We start from the raw sequence: 23,050 nt of genomic DNA, 5'->3' as shown, positions 1-23,050 counted from the left end.
CGTGAAATTCTACCTTATTCCATGTTTTAGGACAATGGTCCAGTAAGTATTGAACGGGACGGAATGTACAGTCTATAGGTTGTATCATTCATATCGCGCTCGAACCCAAATGTGAGTATTCAAGTAATTATCTCAAGAATTAAGATGTGTCTTTCAAGATTACTGTACAATTTAACTTATTACTTCTACCAAGCATATCAACCTCCTCCCATTAAATCCAATATTGAGGAGTCACAGGCGACCTTTGCATGGTGAAATCACGAATATCAACGTCCCGGTTCCCCTCATCGCCCTCACTCAAGTATCCCAACTCTGCCTCCTTGCCAATTATTTGAGCATCATCCGCATTCTCCAAGTCATCATCCCAATATTTCTTTCCACCACCCCCAAGCCCTTGTAAGCCGCCGTGGATAGACGATCGAAGTGACCCAAGAACCTTGCCGGCCCGCGTGGCCTGTGAGGACCTTTCTGCTTGCTTTTCAGACTCCTCCATGGGAAACTTAGGCGGAGGGTCTATATTGCTGCCATCTTGGGGTGATGGCAATGCTGATGGCGATGCGTTGTCCTTATCTTTTTTGGGCTTGGGCACTCGGATGTAGTACAATCCGAAAGCAGCAATAGCGTTGAAGAAGACGTACGCAAACAAGATGCCCAAGTCGCGCCAGCGGTTGCTGAACTCAACATGCACCCCTGCCAAGACCTGGTTCGTATTGTTCGTCGTGCAATACTTGCAGTTGTCCAAGACAGTCGTATCAGCGAGGTATCCGCCCGCCTGGGAAATAAAGGGCTGCAAGTACTCGCCGCACGTCTGTCCAAGAGGTGGATTCACGAGCAGAAACTCGTTATCAGCGCATTGGATCTTGGCGTTCGCGAGCCCTGTGCCCAGCAATCCCTCGACGAGATAGGTGAAGGGGTTGACGCGGTACACCCACACCCAGAACTTAGGTGGTGTCCCGAGGATGCCGTTGAAGATGAACATCATGACAAACAAGAGATTGCCGATGCCTGCAGCCTGATCGGCGAGGTCAAAGGCTGCCCCAATCATGTACGCAAAAGTGCTGGCCTGCAGGAAAAAGACGAGCATGAACAAGACCGCTAGCCCGCCACGAGCTGCGGTATCATTTGTCTCTGCTGCGTTGCGTTGTAGCCCGACCAGATAGTACCACGCCACAAACGCTGGCGGGGACATGAGCGCGTTATAGGTCATCTCAACAACCATTTGCGCGCCCATGAAAGCCCCCCACGAGTATGTGCGCGAGGGCTGCTCACGTCCCTCGTAAAGTGTGCGCTGGGACACGAACATGGGGACGATCTGTTGTGTAAGATTGAGGTGCGTTGTGAGGAACATGAATATGGCGATGGTTTGGATAGTTATGCCCGTCTGCGTGTTGGGTAGGTTGAGCAGGGAGAGGCCGATGAAGAGGGCCGAGCCAAAGGTCAAGAGCAACTTTGCATAGACGTAACTCGGGGTACGCCAGTAGTGCTTGGCTAAACGCCTGGTTACCTCGGAGAATTGGGTGATTACAGGAGCGGCGAAGGGGGGGTCGTTCTGCGGCGGCTGTTGTTGTGCTGTGTCTTGGTGTTTTGTTTCTTTCAGTTTTGCCAGATGTGCCTTGACCTCTTCATATTCGGTGCTTTGTCGCCATACTTCGGGCCAGTCCACGTTGTTCTTCCCACTTCCGCTGGCTTTGACTTGTTCGAGGATGTACTCAGCCGGATTCTTCCCCCTTTTGGGTCGTGGCCCGCCATTGCGGACGAAGTAGTCGACCAGAACATTGGCGTTGGGCCCGATCTGGCCAAAGTAGACAGTCCTTCCGCCTCGAGCAAGAAGAAGGAGTCTGTCGAACCTCTCAAAAAGCTGATTTCATGTTAGCAGTGTGCTGAATAACAGAGAAAGCGGTACTCCGGTGACACAAAAGACAACTTACAGTCGCTGACGGCTGGTGTATCGTACACAAGATAGCTTGTCCGTTTTGTCTCAACGTCTCAAGCAAAGTGCAAATCGACAAGCTCGTCTGAGAATCCAACCCCGAGGTAGGCTCATCCAAGAACAAAAGAAGTGCAGGACGAGCAGCCAGCTCAACACCGATAGTAAGCTTCTTGCGCTGCTCAACATTGAGACCCTCTCCGGGGACACCGACGACGGCATCCGCATACTCTTCCATACTCAGGATCTCAATGACCTTGTCGACGTATGCAATCTTTTGCTTGTGTGAAAACCGGGCCGGCTGTCGGAGGACGGCGCTGAAAGTGAGGGCCTCCCGCACCGTCGACGTGAGGAGGTGCTGATCCTGCTGCTTGACGTAGCCCGTTTTCTGTTGAAAGGAGGCGTCGCGCGGGGCACCATCGACAAGCATCTCGCCTGTCACCACACCAACAGACAGACGCGAGGCGAGGGCATCGAGGAGGGTAGTCTTGCCGGCACCAGAAACGCCCATGAGTGCAGTGAGCGTTCCCGGCTTGCACCATCCGTCCACACCATCTAGGATGCGTTTCGTCTCCTTCTTCTTAAGCTTGACTTCGTAACAGACATTGCTCCAGTGGAAGATCGCCGTCTGGCGGTCAATGGTCAAGTCACCGTTGTTGTCAGCGTCATGGCCGCTTGGGGCTTCTGTCTTTCCCTTGGTGACTTGGTCTTCCACGTCTCTAGTCGCTTCTCCAGTCCGCCTTGTCGGGACTTTGCCCCTAGGGAAAACAAGCATTTCTCCTTTGCTCTTAGTGCTGCTCACCATCTCTGTGGCGATGAGATGCAGCACAAGATAGGCGACTGCAAATGCAAAGACAACGCCGACGTTCCGCCATCGATGGCTGTCCATATACCGAAACGCACCGGTGATGTATTTGCTTCCGTTGATAAATGTCTCGCCAGGCACGCCTTCCTGCGCAGCACACACGCGCGTCCGCGCCATCATCGTCATGCTCGCAGCGTCCATTTCGTAGTTCGGACCAAATGGAACGAAAGTCTTGCAAGGAAACCTGCGCCCGTTGCCTAGTTCGTTGATCATAAGAGCCTCGAACCCGTAAGACACGGGGCTGAGTGTGGCGATCCACTTGGCGTACGGCTTGATATACATGGGCGGAACAGCAAAACCCGTGTAGAGCGCCAGCGTGAGCAACACGATGGTCGAAGGCGCCTGGGCTGCCGTGTGGCTCTTTGTGACGGAAGCAACGAGCCGGAAGAGTAAGCTTACGGCCAAGGTCATAGCGAACTGGACCAGCACGAAGAACACAAAGGACCCGGCTTCGTTGCGCATATTGCACATCCAGTAAAATATTGTGTTGACCGTGATCGCGTTGAGCAGCTTATATGGCAGACTCATAACCAAGTCGGCAACGGCCTCTGCTGAAGCGTGATATAAGGCGTACCGGACATGCTTCTCGACGATGGCGCGCTTGGCGTATAAAGCTGGCACCTCGAGTACGCATCCAAAGGCATTAACCAGCGCGGCAGTGAATAGGAACGTGCTGCGCGACTTGATGGACTCGGCCGTATCGGGCAGACGAAAGAAGACACTGGCAACGATGAGAGTCTGGAAGAGGTTGAGGACGAGCATCATCACCGTCATCTGCGGCGAGGCCTTGAGCAGCGCGAGTGCGCGCCATAGACATAAGAGAACCTGGCGTGGGTACGAGAGGGTGTAGGGAGATTTCCATCGTTGCATCCAAGACTGATCACTTTTCTTGCTCTCCAGAAATTCGGCAAAGTGTGTGCGTGAATTGCGCGGGCCACTACTGCTCAAAGAAAAGGATGCGTCGTAGGAGTCTAGTTCCTCGCCGAGCTTGTGGCGGAGACTACTCGTCCGCCACGCCTCGGCGAACTCATCCGGGGTACGCGGGACCTTTTGCTCGTAGCCGGGCTTGACGATGCCCTCGCGCTCGGCTGGGCTAGTCATGGATGTCAGGAAGTCCGGTGTTGTCTGAATCTTGGGACAAACAAAGCCCAGCCGCTGGAAGTAGCGTTTGGCTTCCGTCGTCTTGCCAAAGTAAATCTGTCGTCCTTCGTAGAGAACCAGTACTTTGTCGAATAGCTCGTAGGCCTCCTCGGGTGCTTGGTAAATGGCTACCATGCTGACCATGCCCATGATATCGCTCTGGACGCGCAGATTCTTGCAAAGATCGACGGTCGCCGCGCTGTCCAGCCCGCGTGTGCTGTTGTCCCAGCACTGGATCGGCGCGAAACTCAGCGCCGCCTCGGCGATGCTCACACGCTTGCGCTCGCCGCCCGAGACGCCACGTACTGTGTCGCCATCAGTCCCTCCAACAGGGGTCTGCATCGTGTGCTGGATCCCAAGCATGGCCATAGTCACGTCACGAACCCACGTCGCATACTCGTCTGCCGAGAGCCCTGCAGGTCGAGTCCTAGGCGCTCTCGCCCTCGCGGCGAAGAAGAGCGTGTCAGCTACCGAGAGCACCGGGAAGTGAACGTCCTCTTCGGCGGTGTAGATGGCGTCGCCTTTGAAGTAGCGCTTCATCTCATCGGCACTCACGCCGCGGTAGTTGAGGTGAGAATCCTCGGCCACCTGCGTGCCTTGCGTGTCTCCTGCCATCGTACGCAAAAAGGTCGAGCAGCCACTACCTGGCGGGCCCAGCACGCAAAGCATCTCTCCATCGTTGACAACTCCCTCGAGGTCATGTAGGATGCGCACCTGTTGACGTTTTATACGCAATAAGCCACGCATAGCCCCTGCGGCCTTGAGCCACCACGCGTTGCCCACCGTTGTTTGGAAGGCCGTGTCGGACCCGTAGCCCGAGACGTTCAGCTTGCGATAGGCGACGCCGGCCTTGCGCACTTCGCAGCTGTCGGAGCGGAGACGGTAGAATGCTTTGGCCCATTCTCGGGCGTCAAAGTTGTTGCCAAAGGGGTCGAGGGGTCCATCCTGCTTTGGAGCCTTTGAGACGTCTAGCACAGAGTCGCTCTGGGTGGAAGATAATGAGGCTTCGCCATTTTGTTGTTGTTTCTCGAGAAACGACTTTGCTAGATCTACCAGATCTGTAATGGCCTTGTATTCATCCGCAGATATGTGCACGGATCTAGGTCGATTATCACTGGGAGGTGGAGCGCCAGGAAAACTCAGAAGAGAGGCGCGATGGCGAGACGGACGCGAAGGTTGTAAAGCCGGCTGCTCGCTCTCTGTCTTTTCGTCGGCGGAGAGTGCGGCAGGCATGGCTGTAGTTGTCCGAGATGCAGGTGTGCTGAGCTGCAAAATCCGTTCTAACGAAACGGTATTGTTGAAGCTCACTTGATTTAACCTCAACTCTCTAGAAGTTTCAATCGCGACCGAAGTGAAGCTTCAAGTGAATTGCGATGCCGACCTTGGATCAATTGAATTGCTTTTGATGAATTATATTACTGAACATACAGTGATCATGACCACATGGTTTTGGAGACACATGTGCCAGGCGCTAAATGCCTGCAAATATCTATCATTAAGTATTTCCAGTAGTGTTCTGGACCATGCCGAAGTGACTGCTTAGACAGGATTGTTTAGATGGGATGGATCGCGGAGGTCTACAATGGCTGCAGACAGCACGTAGGGACGGCAATTCACGCCTAAGCCCGCCCCCTGTTATCCAGCATCGGGAACGACTCCGACTGGGACGAAAGTTTAAACAACCTAAAACGGAAAAGAAAAGTACTTGGCTATAGTTTGATTATCTGAGTATAAGGTTAGGAAATGTGTAAGCAGCTTGGAGGAAATGGATGCGAGCTTGGCGAGTACGGAGTATTCGAATAAAACTTCCCGCCCGTCCATTGGAACGGATGGCCCGGCACATAAAGCAAGGAAACAGTGTGAGCCGCATAGAGCTTTGACGCTCGCTGTCAACGCGCAACAAACCTAATTTGACCGTGATCTTGAGTTTAAACGTCGTTGAAAAGGGGGGTTACGGATACGGGAGCGAAAGGCTGTCTTGACATCATGGGAATCCGTTGACTTGGAATTGATTGAACTCTTTGAGCACTGACGAATTCAACGGCAACCGGCCTCCTTTACGCTCCCGAGAAACGCAAAACCGGCCGCCAAGGTTCATGATGACAGCCTAAACTCTTTTATGCGCCAGACTCATAACGGTAATAGTGACCGATATCTTCCCTGAACTGTTGAATGCCGGGTGAAAGTCTCCAGTGAGATCCATAAGACTGATCATCACGGAAGAGATACTTGGTGTCGGCCGTGCCGTGCGATCAAGAAAGTGAATTAAGGTAATGACATATGGCCCATGCAACTCTGGCCAATGGCACTGGGGAGATTTCTCGCAAGAATCCTGGCTGGATCACGGGATATAACGTTAGTAAGAATGGTCTATGCCACAATATCTACCCTTCGGTTTAGTAGAGTTCGGACTTTAATCTTGGTGGAAACACGAGCAGACAAGAAAGCATAGGACTATCAGCTACAGCCAAGGTAGCCCATGATAGATCAGACGCTCAGCCATTTAAAGATGTATTCGGATATTCTACATTACATCGTCTTTGCAGTGCTCACACAGTTGAAATTACATCCACTTAACATTCATCCGTAGCTTAGGTAGGTAGGTGATTATTGCCAACCAACCTTGATATCACAAGCAACCTTACATAATTCTATCTTGACACGAAGACACACATTCAGAAAATGGAAAAGACTTGCGTCGTCATCGCAGGTGCAGGCCCGGTAGGGTTATTCACGGCCTATCTCCTCGCCAGCCAAAAGATTGAGTGCATTATTCTAGAGAAACGCCACAACATATCAGAACACCCGAAAGCCCACACCATCAACCCGTCGACGCTCGAAATCTTCCACCAAGCTGGTTTGGATGTGGCCTACATCCGGCGACAGGCAGCCAACCCTACAGATGCCGGACAGGTTCGGCTCGTTTACGGACTAGCAGATGCCGAGATTGGCTGCTTCCCGTACGAACGTCAAGACGACGAGATGCGCAACTTGACGGCTGAACCCTTGGTGAACTGGCCGCAGCCGCAGCTGGAGCGACTGCTTGAGAAGGCCGTACTAGAGACGGGCCTCGCTCAAATCAGGAGAGGGTGGCAGGTCGACTCCGTCGACATCACCGACACAGAAGAAGCTGGCTGTGTCGTCTCGTGCAGCACTTCCACTGGACGAGGAAATGACGCCAGCACCATGAGACAAATCATTCAGGCCGACTTCACCATCGGGGCCGACGGCGTAAACTCGACCGTGCGAGAAAAGACAGCCGGCATCGACTTCCAATCCATGGGACCAGGCCACGTCTACCAGTCTATCGTGTGCAAAGGCAGTCTTCGCGCGGCGCTTCCGCCGGGTCGCGAGGCCATGCTCTACTTTTGCTTCCACCCAGAGCACCCCAGCGAGTTCATCGCACACAACCTCGACGACTCCTTTGTCCACGTCACGCCCGTCATGGGCCCCGCTTCAGAGGCCCCGCCAATCGAGGCCTGTCTCCCAGGTATGCAGTACTCAGAGGTCCTCCGTACCACCTGGGAGACGGCACCGCGCGTGGCATCATCATACAGCGACGCCAAGCACCGTGTCTTTCTCGTGGGGGATGCCGCGCACAGCTTGCCGCCTCAAGGTGGTCTAGGCCTCAACACGGGTATCGCGGACGCACACAACCTGGTATGGAAGCTGTCTTCCATCGTCAATGGAAAAGGTACCCCAAACCTTCTCGCCAGTTTCACGCGCGAGCGCAGACCCGTCGCACTCGCGAATCTCGAGTACTCCAAGGCCAGCGAGGCGGCATTCTACTCCGTCAGTACCTCTCTTGTTGGCCTCGCTATTCAGTTCCAAGAAGCAAAGGCACAAGAAGCTCCGGAATCGGATCTCACCATGGACGCATTCCTTCAACGGCGCGCCGTTTCCGCTGCGGCAGGGGGTGCTGTCAAGGAGGCGAGTAGACACTTTGACTCGCTTGCGCTCCAGCTCGGATTCATCTACGACGATCCAGCTTCTACAAAAAGCTTTGCTTGATGACCCGACGGTCTATGTGCCGCAGGCATGTCCTGGGGCTAGGCTGCCGCATGGAAACACGAGTAATGGGCTGTCCCTCTTGGATCTCGTGCCCTATGATCGATTTACCGTGCTGCACCATGCAAATCCCGCATTCGCGTCTTGCGACTGGGCTTTAGATGTGGCAAGCCTCGGCTTACCTGAGAGTTGGTACGGTGTCGTACTGGATATCAAGGCGGGTAAAGGGATTGTTGTGAGGCCGGATCACCGTGTACTGGTGCATGTAGATGGTCCGGGGCAAGCGGACGACGCGGTTAAAGACTACCTGGATCATGGCAAAGTGTAAGAAAGCCAATGGTATACTCGCGAAAACTTCAATATCAAACTCAACATGATCCTCAACCCTGTGACTCAATGATAATGTGCATGGTCGTATAGGGCTCACAGGCTGTATGGCACGACCTTGATCAGTATTCCCAGGATCTTACTCAAGCATCATACGCACATGAAAGTCTCCCTCTCTCGCTAATCAGACCCCTTTTACTGAGGCAGCTTGTGACAAACGCCCAAGACCAAGACAAACCGCAATCGCTGCCAACATTCCCCACTGCGGAAGCATAGGTCGCCCATCTACAAAAAGCCCTTACAGTCCCGTACGTGACCACAGCCCCGTTGAAGAGCAGCGCAGGTTCCCTCGTCTCGGGGACTATAACAGCGGCGCCGACTGCGATGCGTAAAGCTGCGCCGAAGTATCCGGCTTGTCCGGGGGTGAGGCGCCGGCGAAAGATTTGTGACATCCACTCGCTTTTACCGGCGTAGTAGTCTGCGGCGCGGCGGTTGGGAAACGGGATGCCGACGAATGGGAGGGCGGAGAGAATGCAGAGCCCGCCAAAGGTGTAGGATGAGAGATTTGACAGCGTAGAGATGTCTGCCATTGTATCCGGTCTCGATATATCGATTGAGGGGTGCGGGTTGACGAGGGTAGTTGCTTCGCGGGGAAGAACCTGGTTATATGGAGATTTGATGATGAAGCTGGTCATGAAGATGGTAGCTTGTAGCAGTGGCATTCCAAGTTTGGCTGATTTACCCCTTACGTCAATACATCAGAGTCAGCACTAGTCCTCATTGGATCATCAAATATTCACATGTCTTCCAAGGCTAGCAGAAAGACTGGAGTCCCTTGTCGCAACCTAGAGACATCGCGTGGGTGGTAGACACGTTCAATATGCGCGCCATCATCTCGTCATTTATGCTATGATAGGAATGTTACTAGATCTACTTGATCTGCTCTCCCTTGACCAATGGTCCGGCACTTCCAAACCATCGGAGCGCGCCGAGGATCCCCTTCGCAACTCTGGCGAAGGAATTGCTTGCATGTAATAATCGGGCTGCTGCGCGTAGCTCGAGTTTGCCCCGCGAGAGTCGTGGCCTCGCTGGTAATCTTTTAATAGCGCGTAAAAGAATGCTGTGTTTGCGACGATACAGGCGCAAAGTATCTCTATGGATGCCCACTGGACAAGACACGTTAACGGGCGATTCTCAGAAGCAACAGACGCAGATGGGAAACCTTACCATGGACCGAGATCTTTGGGATACTGCCTGGTTCAGTATCATGGGTAGTCGCAGGATGGTGATGACGACAACAACACCAGCGATGCTGAATAAGAGTACGAGCTGCACCTTACTACAGGGTTGTTAGTCCTCAGAGAATCAAGCATTGAGGGATCCTAGGGGTCTGATGGAGACGAACACTTTGCTGTCGAGTTTAACGTGGCGAAAGATGGGAAAGGGAAAGATGATGAGCGCGATATCGGTAACAATGTTGAAGACGGCCATTGTGACGAGATTTCCGAGGGCTCGGTGGCAGGTATTCGCGCCCGTAGGATCAGGGGACCACATGCTATGAGTGACTGTGTTAGATGGAGTTGAGGCCTCGAGTGCATTACGTTTGTCGGATTGACAAAGAAAGGCAAAAACTTACAAGTAAAGTGGCCGACATTCCGCAAGAGTGGGTATCAAGATAACAAAAAACGTAATAACAATAAACCACCAAAGAGCATTCGTGACAGCTTTGCCCCATCCAAAGATGTCCACAAAGCGAGAGTAAAAGTTGAGTAGGCAAAGCTTCAACGACCACAAGCTATGCGAAAGGTGGCACGGTCAGCAGTGAACGAATGTTAGACACACCGCCTTGAATTGCAGTCCGAAACTCTCATAACAGTGAGGGTGAGGCGGAATAGATCCAGGTAAGTAGGTGTAAGCGACATACAATAATGCATAGAATATGCGAGCCGGTATAAGCAGCTTGTGTGAGATGACGTAATACTCTGCCAATTTCTCAACACTGAGATTCCGCGCCGCGGCCGCCTCTTCGGTGGCGGCATCGTACGTGTGCGTTGGGTTGAGGTAGAAGGAGAGCGAGATGCAAGTCGTGCGGCCGATGAGCGGGAGGAGCGCAAAGGCCATGTAGGCGTCGTCGACGTGCCACATCCGGTGGCACGTATCGTGAACTTTGCATCGTAGGAGGATGCGGTAGCCGCAGCGGACGATGATGAGGAGGGCGCAGATGCTGGCCGTGACGATGTCAAAGGTCACATCTGCCGACATATCTGTGTTGGTGATGTTTTGTCGTCGGGTTCGGGTTCCAGTGTGAAGTTGATGGCTGGCTGGCTGCTGGGGCGCGGCGGCAACGAGGGCCGTTATGCTGGTGCTGACATTGTTGTGTTCTTGTACGTTTTGTCGAAACGCCTCTTTTTCCTTTCTCGAGCGAGTTCCCTGTTGTTCTGGCCCTTTTTGCTTTTGGTAGGTTGCTATATCCGTATCCCAATGTGATCTTGATGAGCTCTCTCTTTGACGAGATTCGAATTGCGCAGTTGCCCCTTGGCTGAAAGCGGCCGATGGTCCCAAGGTCTCGGGATCCCCAGTGCGCTGAATAAGGGACGGATTCTGATGGTGGTTGCTCTTTTTTTTTTTTTTTTTTTTTTTTTGGGAAAACGGTTTGACGTCCAAAGTGTGGGGAAAAGGGAAACGCAGATGGGACGAACTTGACAAGGCCAGAAAGGGCACAGCCAGATGTTTAAAGAGGAGGACGGGGGCGGAGCAAGAAACAACCACAAAAAGGCCGTCGCTGAAAGAAGAGCCGCCCAGGAATGGGTTGGAAAAGGGAGGACGGAGTGGGATTCGCAAAAGTAGGGACGTGGATTCTGAGTCAGCTACTACCACCCACCCCAGCCCAATGCCAAGCCGTCTTTATTCTAGCTTCTGTTGGATTACCGCGCGGGGTTCGAGTTGATTCGATCTGGGAAAGGCGCGAGAGGGACGCAAGGGAGGCACAGGAGGAGGCCGGAGGAAGGGTACGCTAGATTCGTCTATAGTTTGGACTAGAGAGGCACAGAGGAGGCGGAAGAAGGAGGAGGAGGAAGAGCAAAAGGGGCAAAATGGAGGAAAGAAAGCCGTAGGAGAAGGGGGTGGGAGAGTTGGGTATTTTGAGGAAAGACAAATGGTTGCCGAGTTTGCATGCAGCTAACATAACTTTAGCAAAAAAGGTCATTGATGATGATCCGAGACTGCGGTCCATGAGGTGTGATTCGCGCGATGGCCCGGGGGAACGGTAAAGGGTCGCCAGCATTGTTTTTGCAAGGGGGGACATGGAACGAACGAACGACGAGACAGGCCACTCGTCGTGACGGTCAACACCAAGGGGCCCTGTCACGCTTGTCTGTCTGTCTATCGGTAACTCTTCGTAGTTAGTACGAAGAAGTTGGTGCGCGCCATTGTGACGACGAGCTGCTCAGCTCCTGGGATACTGGCACACTGGCACGCTTTCTGCACCGCTCTGCTGCCCTTTCACTCGGGTTGTCGGGGCCCTAAGCTGCTAAACAGGTCGATGGTTCCAATTTCCCCGCATGGAGATGCATGGGGAGACCCATGTAGCCAAGCGCCGTTGGTGATTCGCTTTCGTAACGGGGAACCGGATGTCGAAATGAAGACTTTTCTCGCCCTCTCTCGAGTCTTAGGTGGCGGACAGGACTGGCACCGAGAGAACAAATGTCTCGCCTCTGCGTGGAACTTCTGGGGTCCTGTGAGAGACTCTTCGATTTGCCGATTCAGGGGACATTGATCTGTGAACCTTCACACGAACTGTGATAAAAATACGTCTGCCCAACGGCGCACAACGGCGTCCCTGCCTCTCTCTTTCTATCGGCGAGGGGAAGGATACTAAGCTCGTAATTAACCGCCATTCCTCCCCTCGGCGTCTCTTTAAGTTCAGTCTAAAGCCCGACTTCGGGAGGTTGGCATTGGTGCTTGGCCGCTTGTCGAACCCGTCTCGAACCCAACCATGGGCTCAGGTCTTCATCGAGTCCTAGCGTTTCGCTCTCGATGCAGCCCGCACCATCGGATGGCAGAATCGGTCCAGAACTTGGCAGAGAATGTCCACTGTCTAGAGAGCTGCCAACCTGGCCGACCAAATCCCAGTCAGCTCGCTGCCCAGCCCATCGATGGCAGGGTTCTTGACAGATTGGATTTCCGTCGGGGCACTTGGGTCGAAGCTCCGTCCGTCTTGAGAGCTCCGCACGCCGCCAGTCCCCGGCGATGGGGCGATGGGAGCTGGGTGCGCACGAGCATTCATTCACTGATCAGTCACCAGAGTCCTCTAAAAGACCATTTCGCCTAAACCGTGTTGGGAACACGAATGGGCCAAAATCGATGTAATCAGGGCTGTGGTAGCATCGCTTCCACCTACTGTGGGTTGCCGCAAACCTGCAGTGCTTCTGTCAGACAGCCAGAACCTTATTAGACTGATGTCTCATGCCCTCGTGACTAGACGGACGGACGGGCGAGACGGGATGATCTGCGTCTTGAAAAATTACGTGCAGTGAGCCCCGTGAGCGCAGTGTCAGCCTGACAGCAGGCTGCCCAATGCTGTCCATGCCGGTTGTGATCTTCCCTGCAGGCTCTGTCTCTCGTTTTTGGACTCTTGACTAGAGCCTAAATTGGTTGATCATGTCTGAGTTCATCCTTTGGCCCCTTTGAAAAAGTCCCTGGCCCCCGCGTAGGCTCGTTCAATGATCGACACTCGTTGCCTGCCGTGCAGCGGCGCAGGTGCTTGCTCTTACTCGACGTGTCTGCCCTTTCGGCCCTGTTCGTCTGCACGGCTCTTCTCGGAATCGCGTCTTCGTTGCAACCGTCGATAAAATCGCACAAGCTTTTTCATGCAATACGGATACACATATCTCCATTGGAGGTGATCTAATGTCGGATCGAAGCGAAGTAGGTATTGTTCTCAGCCACATTCTTCGGCAATCACAGCGCCCGAAGGTCGTTCTTTGTGCCCCCAGATCTCGTGCCTGCGCCTCCGAACCCCGGCTACACCTGGTGGATAGCCAAGTGTCGCGCCCACCGGGAATTGTCTGCCCGTTGGTGTCTGATTTAGCTTGGTTGAACACGCAAAATCCCCGCAAAAGGAAGTTGCGAATCCTAATATGTAAGTAATTGAAGCCAGAAGACTTGACGAGAAAGCGATACTTTCCATAGGATCTAGCTCCGAAGAATGGACCAAGGGTTTCACTTTAAGAATAGGCCAAACTTTGGAGATGGGGAGAAACCTTGGTGAGAAAGCGGGACGCCGTAGTCGCATGTATCATAAACCTTACTTGCGAACGGGAGTTTAATACGGATAGCGACTAGCAAACAGGTCCCCTGGAAGAAAATTGAAGTTTTAGGCGCAAGGTTTTACACTACTCACGACATATCCTTACTTGCCTTTGAAGCCTCAAACTTTGCCGTACGGGTGCCATGCGGCAGCTGTACGGGATGCCAGGGGATAGCTTCTGCTTTTGGTCTTGCTTATGTTCCAAGAACCCTTTTGGTCACGGCATCGCCAAATCGCCGCCTCGGGGATTGGGAACCTCCCGTTGTGCACGTTCAATTCCGTGTCTGTGTGCCGTCGCGTTAGTCCCTAAGTATTGTTCACTAAGGTAGCACCCGCGCAACTGCCACTGGATAGAATTCTGGCCAAGCATTGTAGTCGGCGATGTGTCAAATACGTCCTCTATCCGTATGGGAGTGGGTTTCAAATGCTCGGTCCGGCGATCTTCTAAGCGTATCCGTAAAAACAATCAAAATCCGTACCATTTCTATTGCAAGGCAAAATAGATTCTCGGACCGATGACGCGATAAGTGTCACTTGCCAGTCGCGACAGCTCTAGCGGCTTGTTGTTCACGCTACAAACTTGCTTTTTGCAGATGCATGTTCGATACGACCCAGGGAGAACACAAACCATGAGCGTTGCCGAGCAACGGGTATTCAAACATGCTTGCTTCGACGTTTTCGAAAATATCCCATTGAGGCTCTTCCTGCACCTGCTTTGCGAGAGTGCTTTACAAGTCGATTTGGTCGATATTGCGGCAACGTGATCCTGTATCGGTGGAGCTCTACTGCAATTCCACGCGAGTTTCCATATGCTCCATGCGTTGTAATTCTCGATCAGCGATGGAAACACCGAAAACAGTAGGGCTAGAAATCCAGTTCGATCACTAACTGAAGTAGCCGTGACGGTCACTTGGGGGGAATATATGAGTAATTCTATGGGGAGCCGCTTCAAGGTTCGGAATTATTTTCCTTCACGTACCAGATCTATTTACATGTAGTAACTGGCATGAATAAATTCAATGATTCATCATCGCCCCCATGATCGTATGATGCATTCGTTATTTCTATGACATGTATTCCGACAGAGACTGCAGTTTCCAGAAATGGCTCTTTCCATCACGCCAGGTGTACGATGCCCGGGGCGAGGTATACACTCGGATGCCGGCAAGAAACTGTTTGACCTTTGAGTTTTATCTTCAACTGGCTCAGAAAGTCATTTGAATATCATCATCGTCGGGCTAATCTCTGTTGGAAAACCAGACTCAGATGACGATCCACCCATGATACCTACTGTCAGGATCCTCATTGTAGGCCTGCTTGGGCGAGGCTGACGGCGTTGAGAAAAATATCTCAGCCTAGCATTCGCCATACCGTCCGAGATAAGGAACTTTATCCTACACCACGATTTCATTACGCATATCTTCAGATTGACAGATATCTCGGACGTGGGTTGTTATCTCAATCGCTTTATCTCAGCAAAGGTCAATAACTGCCGAACAGTAATGAAAAGCAAATCAATGGCAAGGGCATCGCTTGCAAAACCATCGGCCGGATTGATCCGCCTTACACCAGCGACTTTTATGCTGGAATGACGGAAGCGGGCCGCTCCTCCGGGCGATAGGCCCCGGAATAAACCGGAGAAACCCGGAACGGACCGAGTGGAGAACGGCCGAGGATGGAGCAAAGGAATTGTGGGGACGGAACGGGGAGGGGGCAAGGAGACGGCCTATCTTGAGCTCGAGCTCACTAATCTTTCCCGATAGTTGATTTCCCCTCTTCAAGTACGGGAATAACGGGACAAGTCACATGATTTCACCTAACTTGCGGAGCAGAGGATGATAAGGTAGTTTACAGTTGGGACCTGGGCGGCCCGCGGGCCTCCTCTCTTATCGAGGACAGGCTCATGCCGACTCGCAAGGATGAATCGCTGTGCGGCGGCCAACGCGGTGCTCTCCCGTGTGTCTGTGTCCTCTCCAAAGTGTCCTCCCTGCTGATCCGCTCCTAACCTTGACGGGAGCTCCAATCTCGCCTCGCACGTGGGGTGATGCTCGTACACGTCATTGGCGAATCGCTCTTCCGCCAAAGCACCACTAACGGAAACGTTTCATCAAGAGTGGTGTCAGCGATGCTTCGACAAGTGATGTATCCAATGAGATATCGAACATATCGTTTGCTAGAGTCTCGTAACCTCGTTAAGTTCGTCTTCGAAGGCGGAGAAGCCCCCCGGCTCTACGCCGTCTATCCTATGATGGATCAGACATCTCGCTCAGGTCTCCACTATCTTCTAAGCTCTCGGTGTGTTGGTGTTTTGCTTTCTGCTGTACTCGGGGAAATACACGCCGCCTTTGAGCATGGTAACCGCAAGAGAACCATGCCATTTCCACCATGCAGCTTAATCGCGCTATGAGATGGGCCAAGCGAATGAGATAGGAAGCGGGCCGGCAGACGACGAACAGGATAGCTTCAACGACATGGTCCCAGAAGTACAATAGTGGAACACTTTCGCCCTGCGCCAATTTCGCTCGGCCGTGCAACATTGGTTGAGGCTCATTCCTCGCTCACAAAATCACCCCGCAGTGAAGAGACAACTTGGACCTTTTCTTAAGTCGTCTGAATTTTACATTTTTATTTTATTTTACTTTTCTACTTTCGTTACGCCTGGCTCTCTCTCTCATTTCGCCGCTCCGCTTCTCCCCGTCCTCGCCTCATCCCTCTCCCTCTCAACCACCAAGCATCATACTGCATGATGCATCACGAACCGGACGCGAAGATGTTCGAACCGGCGACACAGAAGAAGACGGTCGACTCAGGGGCCCCGGCCTCTGACATTGAAGACACTTCCGTCAGCTCGGCAAAAGACATTCTGGAAAATGAGGGCGAGGATCCCGTGCTCGCAATGAAAATGCACCTCGTCAATGACGTATGAACCAACCAAAAAAACCAAAAGCTTCCAGAGTCTGGGCTCGCGAGTCTCTCACCCAGACACGTTCGCCGCCAACACAGCTCTCAATGCTGCCAACCGCTTAACTACAGAAACTAACCAACCCAGGCAAACGATGAAATTGGCTGGACAAACTTCCACTGGAAGCTCTTCGTCCTCAACGGCTTCGGCTACGCCGTCGACTCGCTCATCGCCCTGGTCCAGTCCGTCACCAACGCCGGCGCCATGCTCGAACTCGGCAAACCGTCCACCTACTCGAACGCCGGCACCGTCTCGCTCTACGTGGGCCTGCTCATCGGAGCGATTTTCTGGGGCTTCGGCGCGGATATCATTGGGCGGAGGATCGCGTTCAACGTCACACTGCTCATCACGTCTCTCGCGACAATCGTCTCGGGTGCGAGTCCAAATATCGAGTCCTGGGGCTTCTTCACCGCGCTATCGGCGTTTGGAGCTGGCGGTAACTTGGTGCTCGATCCGACGGTCTTTCTCGAGTTCCTGCCGAGTAATAAGCAGTGGACGGTTACGGCGCTCGCCTTGTGGTGGGGTTTCGGACAGGCTTTGGTGGGCTTTATTGCCTGGGGATTTTTGAGTAAGATGCGATGGCTTTCCCGGCCTTGCAACGTAGTAATTAGGTGCTGACTGCTTCCCAGCCCAGGAGCGATGGAATTGCACCGAGGGTATGGACTGCAACTGGTCCAACAATCCCGGCTGGCGCTACGTCTCCTTCACCTCGGGAGCTTTCGTCTTCGTCGCGTCCGTTGCACGAGTGACCGTCATGCGCCTTCAGGAGACGCCAAAGTACCTCCTCAGCGTCGGCCGCGACGAAGACCTGGTGCGCAACTATCAAAAGATGGCGCAAAAGTACAACCGACCCTGTTCGCTCACGCTGGAGAAGTTGACGGCGTGCGGGCAGATCAAGAACGCCGGCCAGAGCAGAAACAACTTCAAGTTTGTGATTCGCGAGCTGGGCGCTCACGTCAAGGGTCTTTTTTACACCAAGAGAATGACGCTAAGCACTGTTTTGGTTTGGCTGTCTTGGACGCTGATCGGTCTGGCTTATCCCCTGTTTTACGTGTTTCTGCCGTAAGTTTCCACGCGACTTTGAAGAATGTGCTGGAGATTGACCGAGAGTGATAGATCGTATCTTGCCTCGAGAGTGCCGGACAGCACCGAGACACCATTCGAGACGTGGCGAAACTACACGTTGACCAACATCTCTGGCATTCCCGGCCCGATCATCGCTGGTTACCTGGCCAATCTTCCTCACATCGGCCGCAAGTACACAATGGCCATCGGTGCTTTGCTCTCAATGGCGTTTTTCTTCGGCTACACAGCGGTGTCGACTGCTGACCAGAACATCGGCCTTAGTTGCGCGATTGGTGAGTAACTCGATCCCAAGCCCTCACAAAGTTGAAAGAATTTCCAGCTGACATGCGGTTTCAGCTTGTGCAATCAACATTTACTACGGTACACTCTACGCATACACCGTCGAGGTTTTCCCATCAGCCCATCGCGCCACGGGCAACGGTATCGCTGTCGCTTTCAACCGTCTTATGGGTATCGTGTCTGCTTTCGTTGCGAGCAGCGGGAACACGGCAACATCGGTTCCTTTGTATGTTTGCGCGGCACTTTTTGGAGTCATGGCTGGCGTATCCGCTCTGTTTCCCTTTGAGCCGTATGGAAAGAGAAGTTCCTAGACTTGCTTGAAGTTTCCGGTCTCACGCCTGGCCGGTAGTTGTCGAATTGGAAAGGAAATGGCCTGCCGGTGTCTGGATTGCCCCGGCTTGATCTGGCTATTGGATATGACACTGCAGCAGCGATACTGAGTGAAGAGAAGAAGGAAAGAAGCCCTCCAGAGTTGCACAAGAACCTCGCAACGAGGGGTCTGTGGACTTCAAATTCGGTCTTCACGGATTGCTTGGTTTCAGAAGTCTTGATTGCGATCCTGGAGAGCAATTTGAACGTCGTAGACTTAGAGGCATGCTTCGTTTTCATTAACAAACATGATGTTGCGGCTGGATCTGTTATCGATAGCCGAGGTGGTAGAAAGTTCGATTGCTTCATTATAAAATACGATACCCCCATTCAACTCCGTTATATCCGATTCTGGTTTTGCCTGGTCAGTTGTGGGTGATAACGATATGACGGATATGCTTGCAGGTGGAGCTCCGTCAACAACAAATAATCATATGTCCAGCCCAGACATCTGTGAGTAAGTAAAGGATGATCGAGAATCATTCGAGTTCCCTGCGAGAGATTCCTGATGCGCGCCGCCGTTCGCCTTGGATCACCACGCCTTCGGCTCGGCCTTCCGCAGAGCTCGGGGCTCTCGGTGTCGCAGGAAGAGGGGTCAAGATGCGAGAAAGATCAGATATCGGCAATTCTTAAATCCCTATGAAAGCAGACGGATCTATTGGAACATGAGAGAAGTCCGCATCCTCATGCCAGGCTAAACATCCCGATCGCAGACATCGTAGCTAGAATCCCAAGATTGGAGTAGCATAAAGAAAGCTTTTAACGACGTTGGCTCCCCACCCCATCTCATCGTCACCGATCGTAATGTGGTCATAAAGCCCTACTCATGCCACTTGCTTATTACTCAGAGATTGCAAACATGGCAAGTGAATGGATTTGCGGGGCAACTAGCCATAAGTTTCCGTAGCTGGACAACTCTGCCGATCTCATTGGACCTGAGCTCGGTTCGGAATGTCTCCTTCTTAAGTTTGCTATCACATCGAACTAGAGCCTCAAAACCAGTTGCGCAACATCCTGCTCAAATTGCACGTGCTCATCGGCTGCTAGTGGAAGAGCGTTGGCCGTCGGCGGGCAGCGTACTCTACTCACCATCATCCATGTCCTTCTTGGCACTCTAGCTAGTCGTCCAAGCCTTGGTCCAGATCGCTCCGGGGGCTCATCCAACTTCCTAATCCAGACCAGAAATTCTTGCCGGCGGGAGCAGTTTTAGGCGGTCTGGCGGGCCGGGAGATCAAAGCTCGGCACCAGACTTGGCCTCAGCTCTCTGGGCGCGGTTCATGCTCCCACCAGCCCTACAATGCATTTATGAGATGTTTATGGCCCATACATTGCCCCCCTCGACGCGATCGTTCTCGTCAACTTTAACCAGGGTCTAATGTAAGCCTCATTATCCACCATCAATCCAGACGCTCTTGGCAGTATTGGATTCTGTATTTCCCCTCCAGGTGATTCGTTTCACGGATTGCTCCACTGCGATGCCGTGTCAATTTGCTCGCGTCGATCAAAAGGCCAAGCCCTTTGAGACTTTGGGATCGGCAAAGACAATGGACTTTGGAGCCGAGGCTCGTCTGAATAAAATCTGACAAACAAAACACTTCTTGTCAAACAACGCAAACTTCCCATTTTTTGAGAATAAGGTGTCACAGGGTGGGCAGATCGTTGACTTTGGGTCAAAAGAGGCTCTTTGCGGGAGAGGCGGGATACCTTAGAGTCCAGACAAGTTTTGGTTTTGTGCAGCGGGAAGTCAAGGCAAATGAGGGGTTAAAAGTGCTAGCCTTCAAAAGGTAACTTATCTCATGACAGTTGAGTCAACGAGTTACTTTGATCGAAATCTGAGAATGAATATAAGGCACTTAGCCTCATGGAGCATCATTGACGAAACTCATATTGATCTACATAAGAGCACTTCTTGACAGCGGCGATCATGAACCGTGCCATCGTGCCGAACGAAACGGAACACACGGCTCAACGATCCCCAATTACCAAGAGAAGTCGACTTTTGCCGAGCCTCTGATAATAGATCCCTGCCCTTCAGACTCGATCAAGGCAGATGTTTCGTCAAAGATGGGATGGTTGGGAGGTCCGCGGGACTATTCTTAGTTATGCCGCAGGCACCACCACCAGAACAGACTTCGTCGCATCTGAAATCTTGACACTAAGATCCCCATGTTTCTGCATAGTTCCTACATGTAAGCAAGGGTTAACAGTTCTGTTCGCATGTCAGTTGATGGGGATGTCGTGACTCGTTTTCGGGGGGTCGCATATTGGTTCCACGCCGAACCCCTCTCTGATGTCCCCATCGCCGTGCAGTCTTGGCCTTTGAGACTTCTTGTTGAAACTCGTGGGTGAAGTCTATGTTGTTTTGACCGAAGCATGAGGCTCCGTTGGTGATGGGCAACGAACGTTGAACGTTCACATGCATGAGATGGTATTGGAAGTAATATACTCTAACTCCTGTCTTCTGTCAAGATCAACGTATTTAATGTCTATAAATATTGAACGGAGAGGCGCTTCTAGAACGAGACGCCTTTTTCATCGACATCTCACACAAACACGATTTTCAGGACATCGAACAAGACTTAGCTAGCAATATTCAACATGCTCGTCCCTTCTGTCAAAACCATCGTCACCATCGGTGTTGCATTCTATGCCACCGTCGCGCTGGCGGCTCCCAACTTCCAGGTTGGGGCTGAAGTCCAAGACTTATCTGAGGTAAATTGACTGAATAAATGAGCTATGCAACATCGAATGCTAACGGATCTGGGTAACTAGAGGAACGAGGCTTTGGTGAGTTCTTCCCGACTCTATCTAACCCAAGTACCCTATTGGTGCTCTTAACTGACCACTCAAGCTACAGGAACAACCTGAATTTGACACTGTCGCTGTAAGCTCTGAGTCAAGGCCCATACACTGTTAGACCACCAGCTGACTTCACCATCTTAGGGACTCGGCGATACCATTGAGGCCCGTGGCAAGCCACCTCGCCGCCCCAATAACAACAATAATAATCGGAGGCCCAACGGGAAGCCCAACGGAAAGCCCAGACGTCCCCCAAAATAGAAGACATGGGCACATGCGTGCATCATGTTCCTGACTAGGCCTCACTCGTCGCGAACGCACCACAGTTTCGACTGGTCTCAATGCACAACACTAGTCAATGGTCTTGATGGACATGCTGCTATCAGTGAAGGAAGGGTTAGGGAGCTGTGAAGCCATGAAGTGGTCGAAGCAAGGTGTATTTCGTGTATATATGCCTGAGAAAGAAATTGAAGAGAGTGGTCTTCATCAAAATAGCGATTATTGGTAATGCCAAGACCGATATCGAACAGTCCCCCCTCGGCGGGTTAGCAACAGGAAAGAATGCAAGCCCGGCATATTTAACGAAGAAACCCAATAATGACCAGGATCGTGTGCGTACACATAGAATATCTGGATTTCTTGTTTCTACACTCATGGACTAACTATGTCCATCACGATGAGAAGGAATCATAAATGTGAACATGTCCAAACCAACACCTATTGGAACACTCGGCCACCATCTCATCCTTTCATTCTATCGCATATGGCCACGGAAGCTTGGCCATCTCGATGACAACACAAATTTGACCCAGGCCCACGCTGGCACACTGGCGAGTGTCCCCCACATCCGTAACACCCAAGGCCTGTCACACACTCGCCTCTGCCAGGATCACAAGGATCTCCTTGTCCTCTAGCCTTTTTGCGAAGCCATGGTTGCTATCATGTGTCAGCGAACTGCGACGTCGAGAGGTGTAGGTTCCTTACGGTCGGGTCTTCTACCCAGGATGTGTGGTATTTTGTTCCGAGACTTGATTCTGATACCAGATTTTTCGCATCCGCTGTTGGTGCAGCAAATGCATGGATGACTATTGCTGCAAGAATGAGCAGAGCTGAGAGCGCCTTCATGTCTCTAGACAGGGATTCCGATACGACGATAGATGCAAGATATCGAGGTGTTGTTCCGATGATGAGCAGTGTCTAGAGTAATTCCGTGGAGCTGGTTATTTACAGACAACGAACGGCTCTCTCTGAGCACAGTGACACAATGGAACCCGAAGTTATATAGCGACGCGCTCAAGCCTCAAGTGCGTGTGATGGAGTTTTGCTTCGGGTCACAGCGTGCGTCATCCGAACTACCTTTTTTGTAGGCCATCATCTATCAACGGTGCAGTGATGTATTGCCGTTAGATTTTGAGTCAGTATCATGGCCGATTGGCCGTTGTATGAGCATTGACGTTGTGTTTATCGGGGACTATCCGACACGCCTCCACGGTCTAGGCGGGGTGAAGGAGAAAACCACGAACAGGAATGTATTAGACACTGGAAAAGCCGAGCCCTAGATGACTAGAGCGGTATGAATTTCAAAACTTATAATTACTACTCAGAAGTCTGTCATCAGGAGCTTCACTGATGGACCGCTGCAGCTTCTCGGGGAAGAGGCGCCACCATTTTGTGACGAGCCATGGCCGAACAACTTCGGCGCAGGTTCAATCCCGAGCTGGGTAGGTATATGAAAACATGACTGCCGATACATAAACCTATTTTCGTAAGACGACGGCGAAATTGTCACTGCATGCAAGCTGGTAGGGCTCAGAAGCATCATGCTCGCTGCCAGTGATCCCCCCGTCGGCGATCAAAAGTTCAGGTGACGCGCACATCAGCCGAAAGCTCATTTGTGACGCCCCGAGCCACCGCCGTGATGTTTTCGGCTACCGATATAAAGGAAGAGATGACAGAGCTTGGGCTTTAGAGTTGACTTTG

At 52.2% G+C, this 23,050-nt stretch overlaps 5 protein-coding genes across 5 annotated transcripts; 2 read left to right on the top strand and 3 right to left on the bottom strand.

Moving 5' to 3' along the window:
* Positions 1-211: 211 nt before the first annotated feature.
* On the bottom strand, positions 212-5,165 carry CDR1_7 (Multidrug resistance protein; the record flags this gene model as incomplete). Its single annotated transcript, XM_053197248.1, has 2 exons — positions 212-1,858; positions 1,929-5,165. 2 exons carry the CDS (start codon positions 5,163-5,165, stop codon positions 212-214), a joined length of 4,884 nt encoding a protein of 1,627 aa, XP_053045339.1.
* A 1,449-nt stretch (positions 5,166-6,614) lies between these two features.
* On the top strand, positions 6,615-7,943 carry N0V96_011144 (uncharacterized protein; the record flags this gene model as incomplete). Its single annotated transcript, XM_053197247.2, has 1 exon — positions 6,615-7,943. The coding sequence occupies one exon, from the start codon at positions 6,615-6,617 to the stop codon at positions 7,941-7,943; it is 1,329 nt and encodes a 442-aa protein (XP_053045338.2).
* Positions 7,944-8,118: 175 nt separating this feature from the next.
* On the bottom strand, positions 8,119-8,857 carry N0V96_011143 (uncharacterized protein; the record flags this gene model as incomplete). The annotated part of the gene is made up of 2 exons (XM_065759172.1): positions 8,119-8,247; positions 8,570-8,857. The coding sequence occupies 2 exons, from the start codon at positions 8,855-8,857 to the stop codon at positions 8,119-8,121; spliced, it is 417 nt and encodes a 138-aa protein (XP_065612270.1).
* Positions 8,858-9,632: 775 nt separating this feature from the next.
* N0V96_011142 (uncharacterized protein) lies at positions 9,633-10,529 on the bottom strand (the record flags this gene model as incomplete). The annotated part of the gene is made up of 2 exons (XM_053197246.1): positions 9,633-9,822; positions 10,192-10,529. The coding sequence occupies 2 exons, from the start codon at positions 10,527-10,529 to the stop codon at positions 9,633-9,635; spliced, it is 528 nt and encodes a 175-aa protein (XP_053045337.1).
* A 5,792-nt stretch (positions 10,530-16,321) lies between these two features.
* Positions 16,322-17,903, top strand: FGR2 (Transporter; the record flags this gene model as incomplete). The annotated part of the gene is made up of 4 exons (XM_065759171.1): positions 16,322-16,495; positions 16,625-17,105; positions 17,167-17,499; positions 17,674-17,903. 4 exons carry the CDS (start codon positions 16,322-16,324, stop codon positions 17,901-17,903), a joined length of 1,218 nt encoding a protein of 405 aa, XP_065612269.1.
* Between the last annotated feature and the right edge of the window lie 5,147 nt (positions 17,904-23,050).

Source organism: Colletotrichum fioriniae, assembly GCF_027942845.1.
Source record: "Colletotrichum fioriniae strain IMI 355084 chromosome Unknown scaffold_16, whole genome shotgun sequence".
Classification (NCBI taxonomy): domain Eukaryota; kingdom Fungi; phylum Ascomycota; class Sordariomycetes; order Glomerellales; family Glomerellaceae; genus Colletotrichum; species Colletotrichum fioriniae.
Note: the sequence above shows the minus strand (reverse complement) of the source record. Positions and strands in the feature narration are given on the sequence as shown.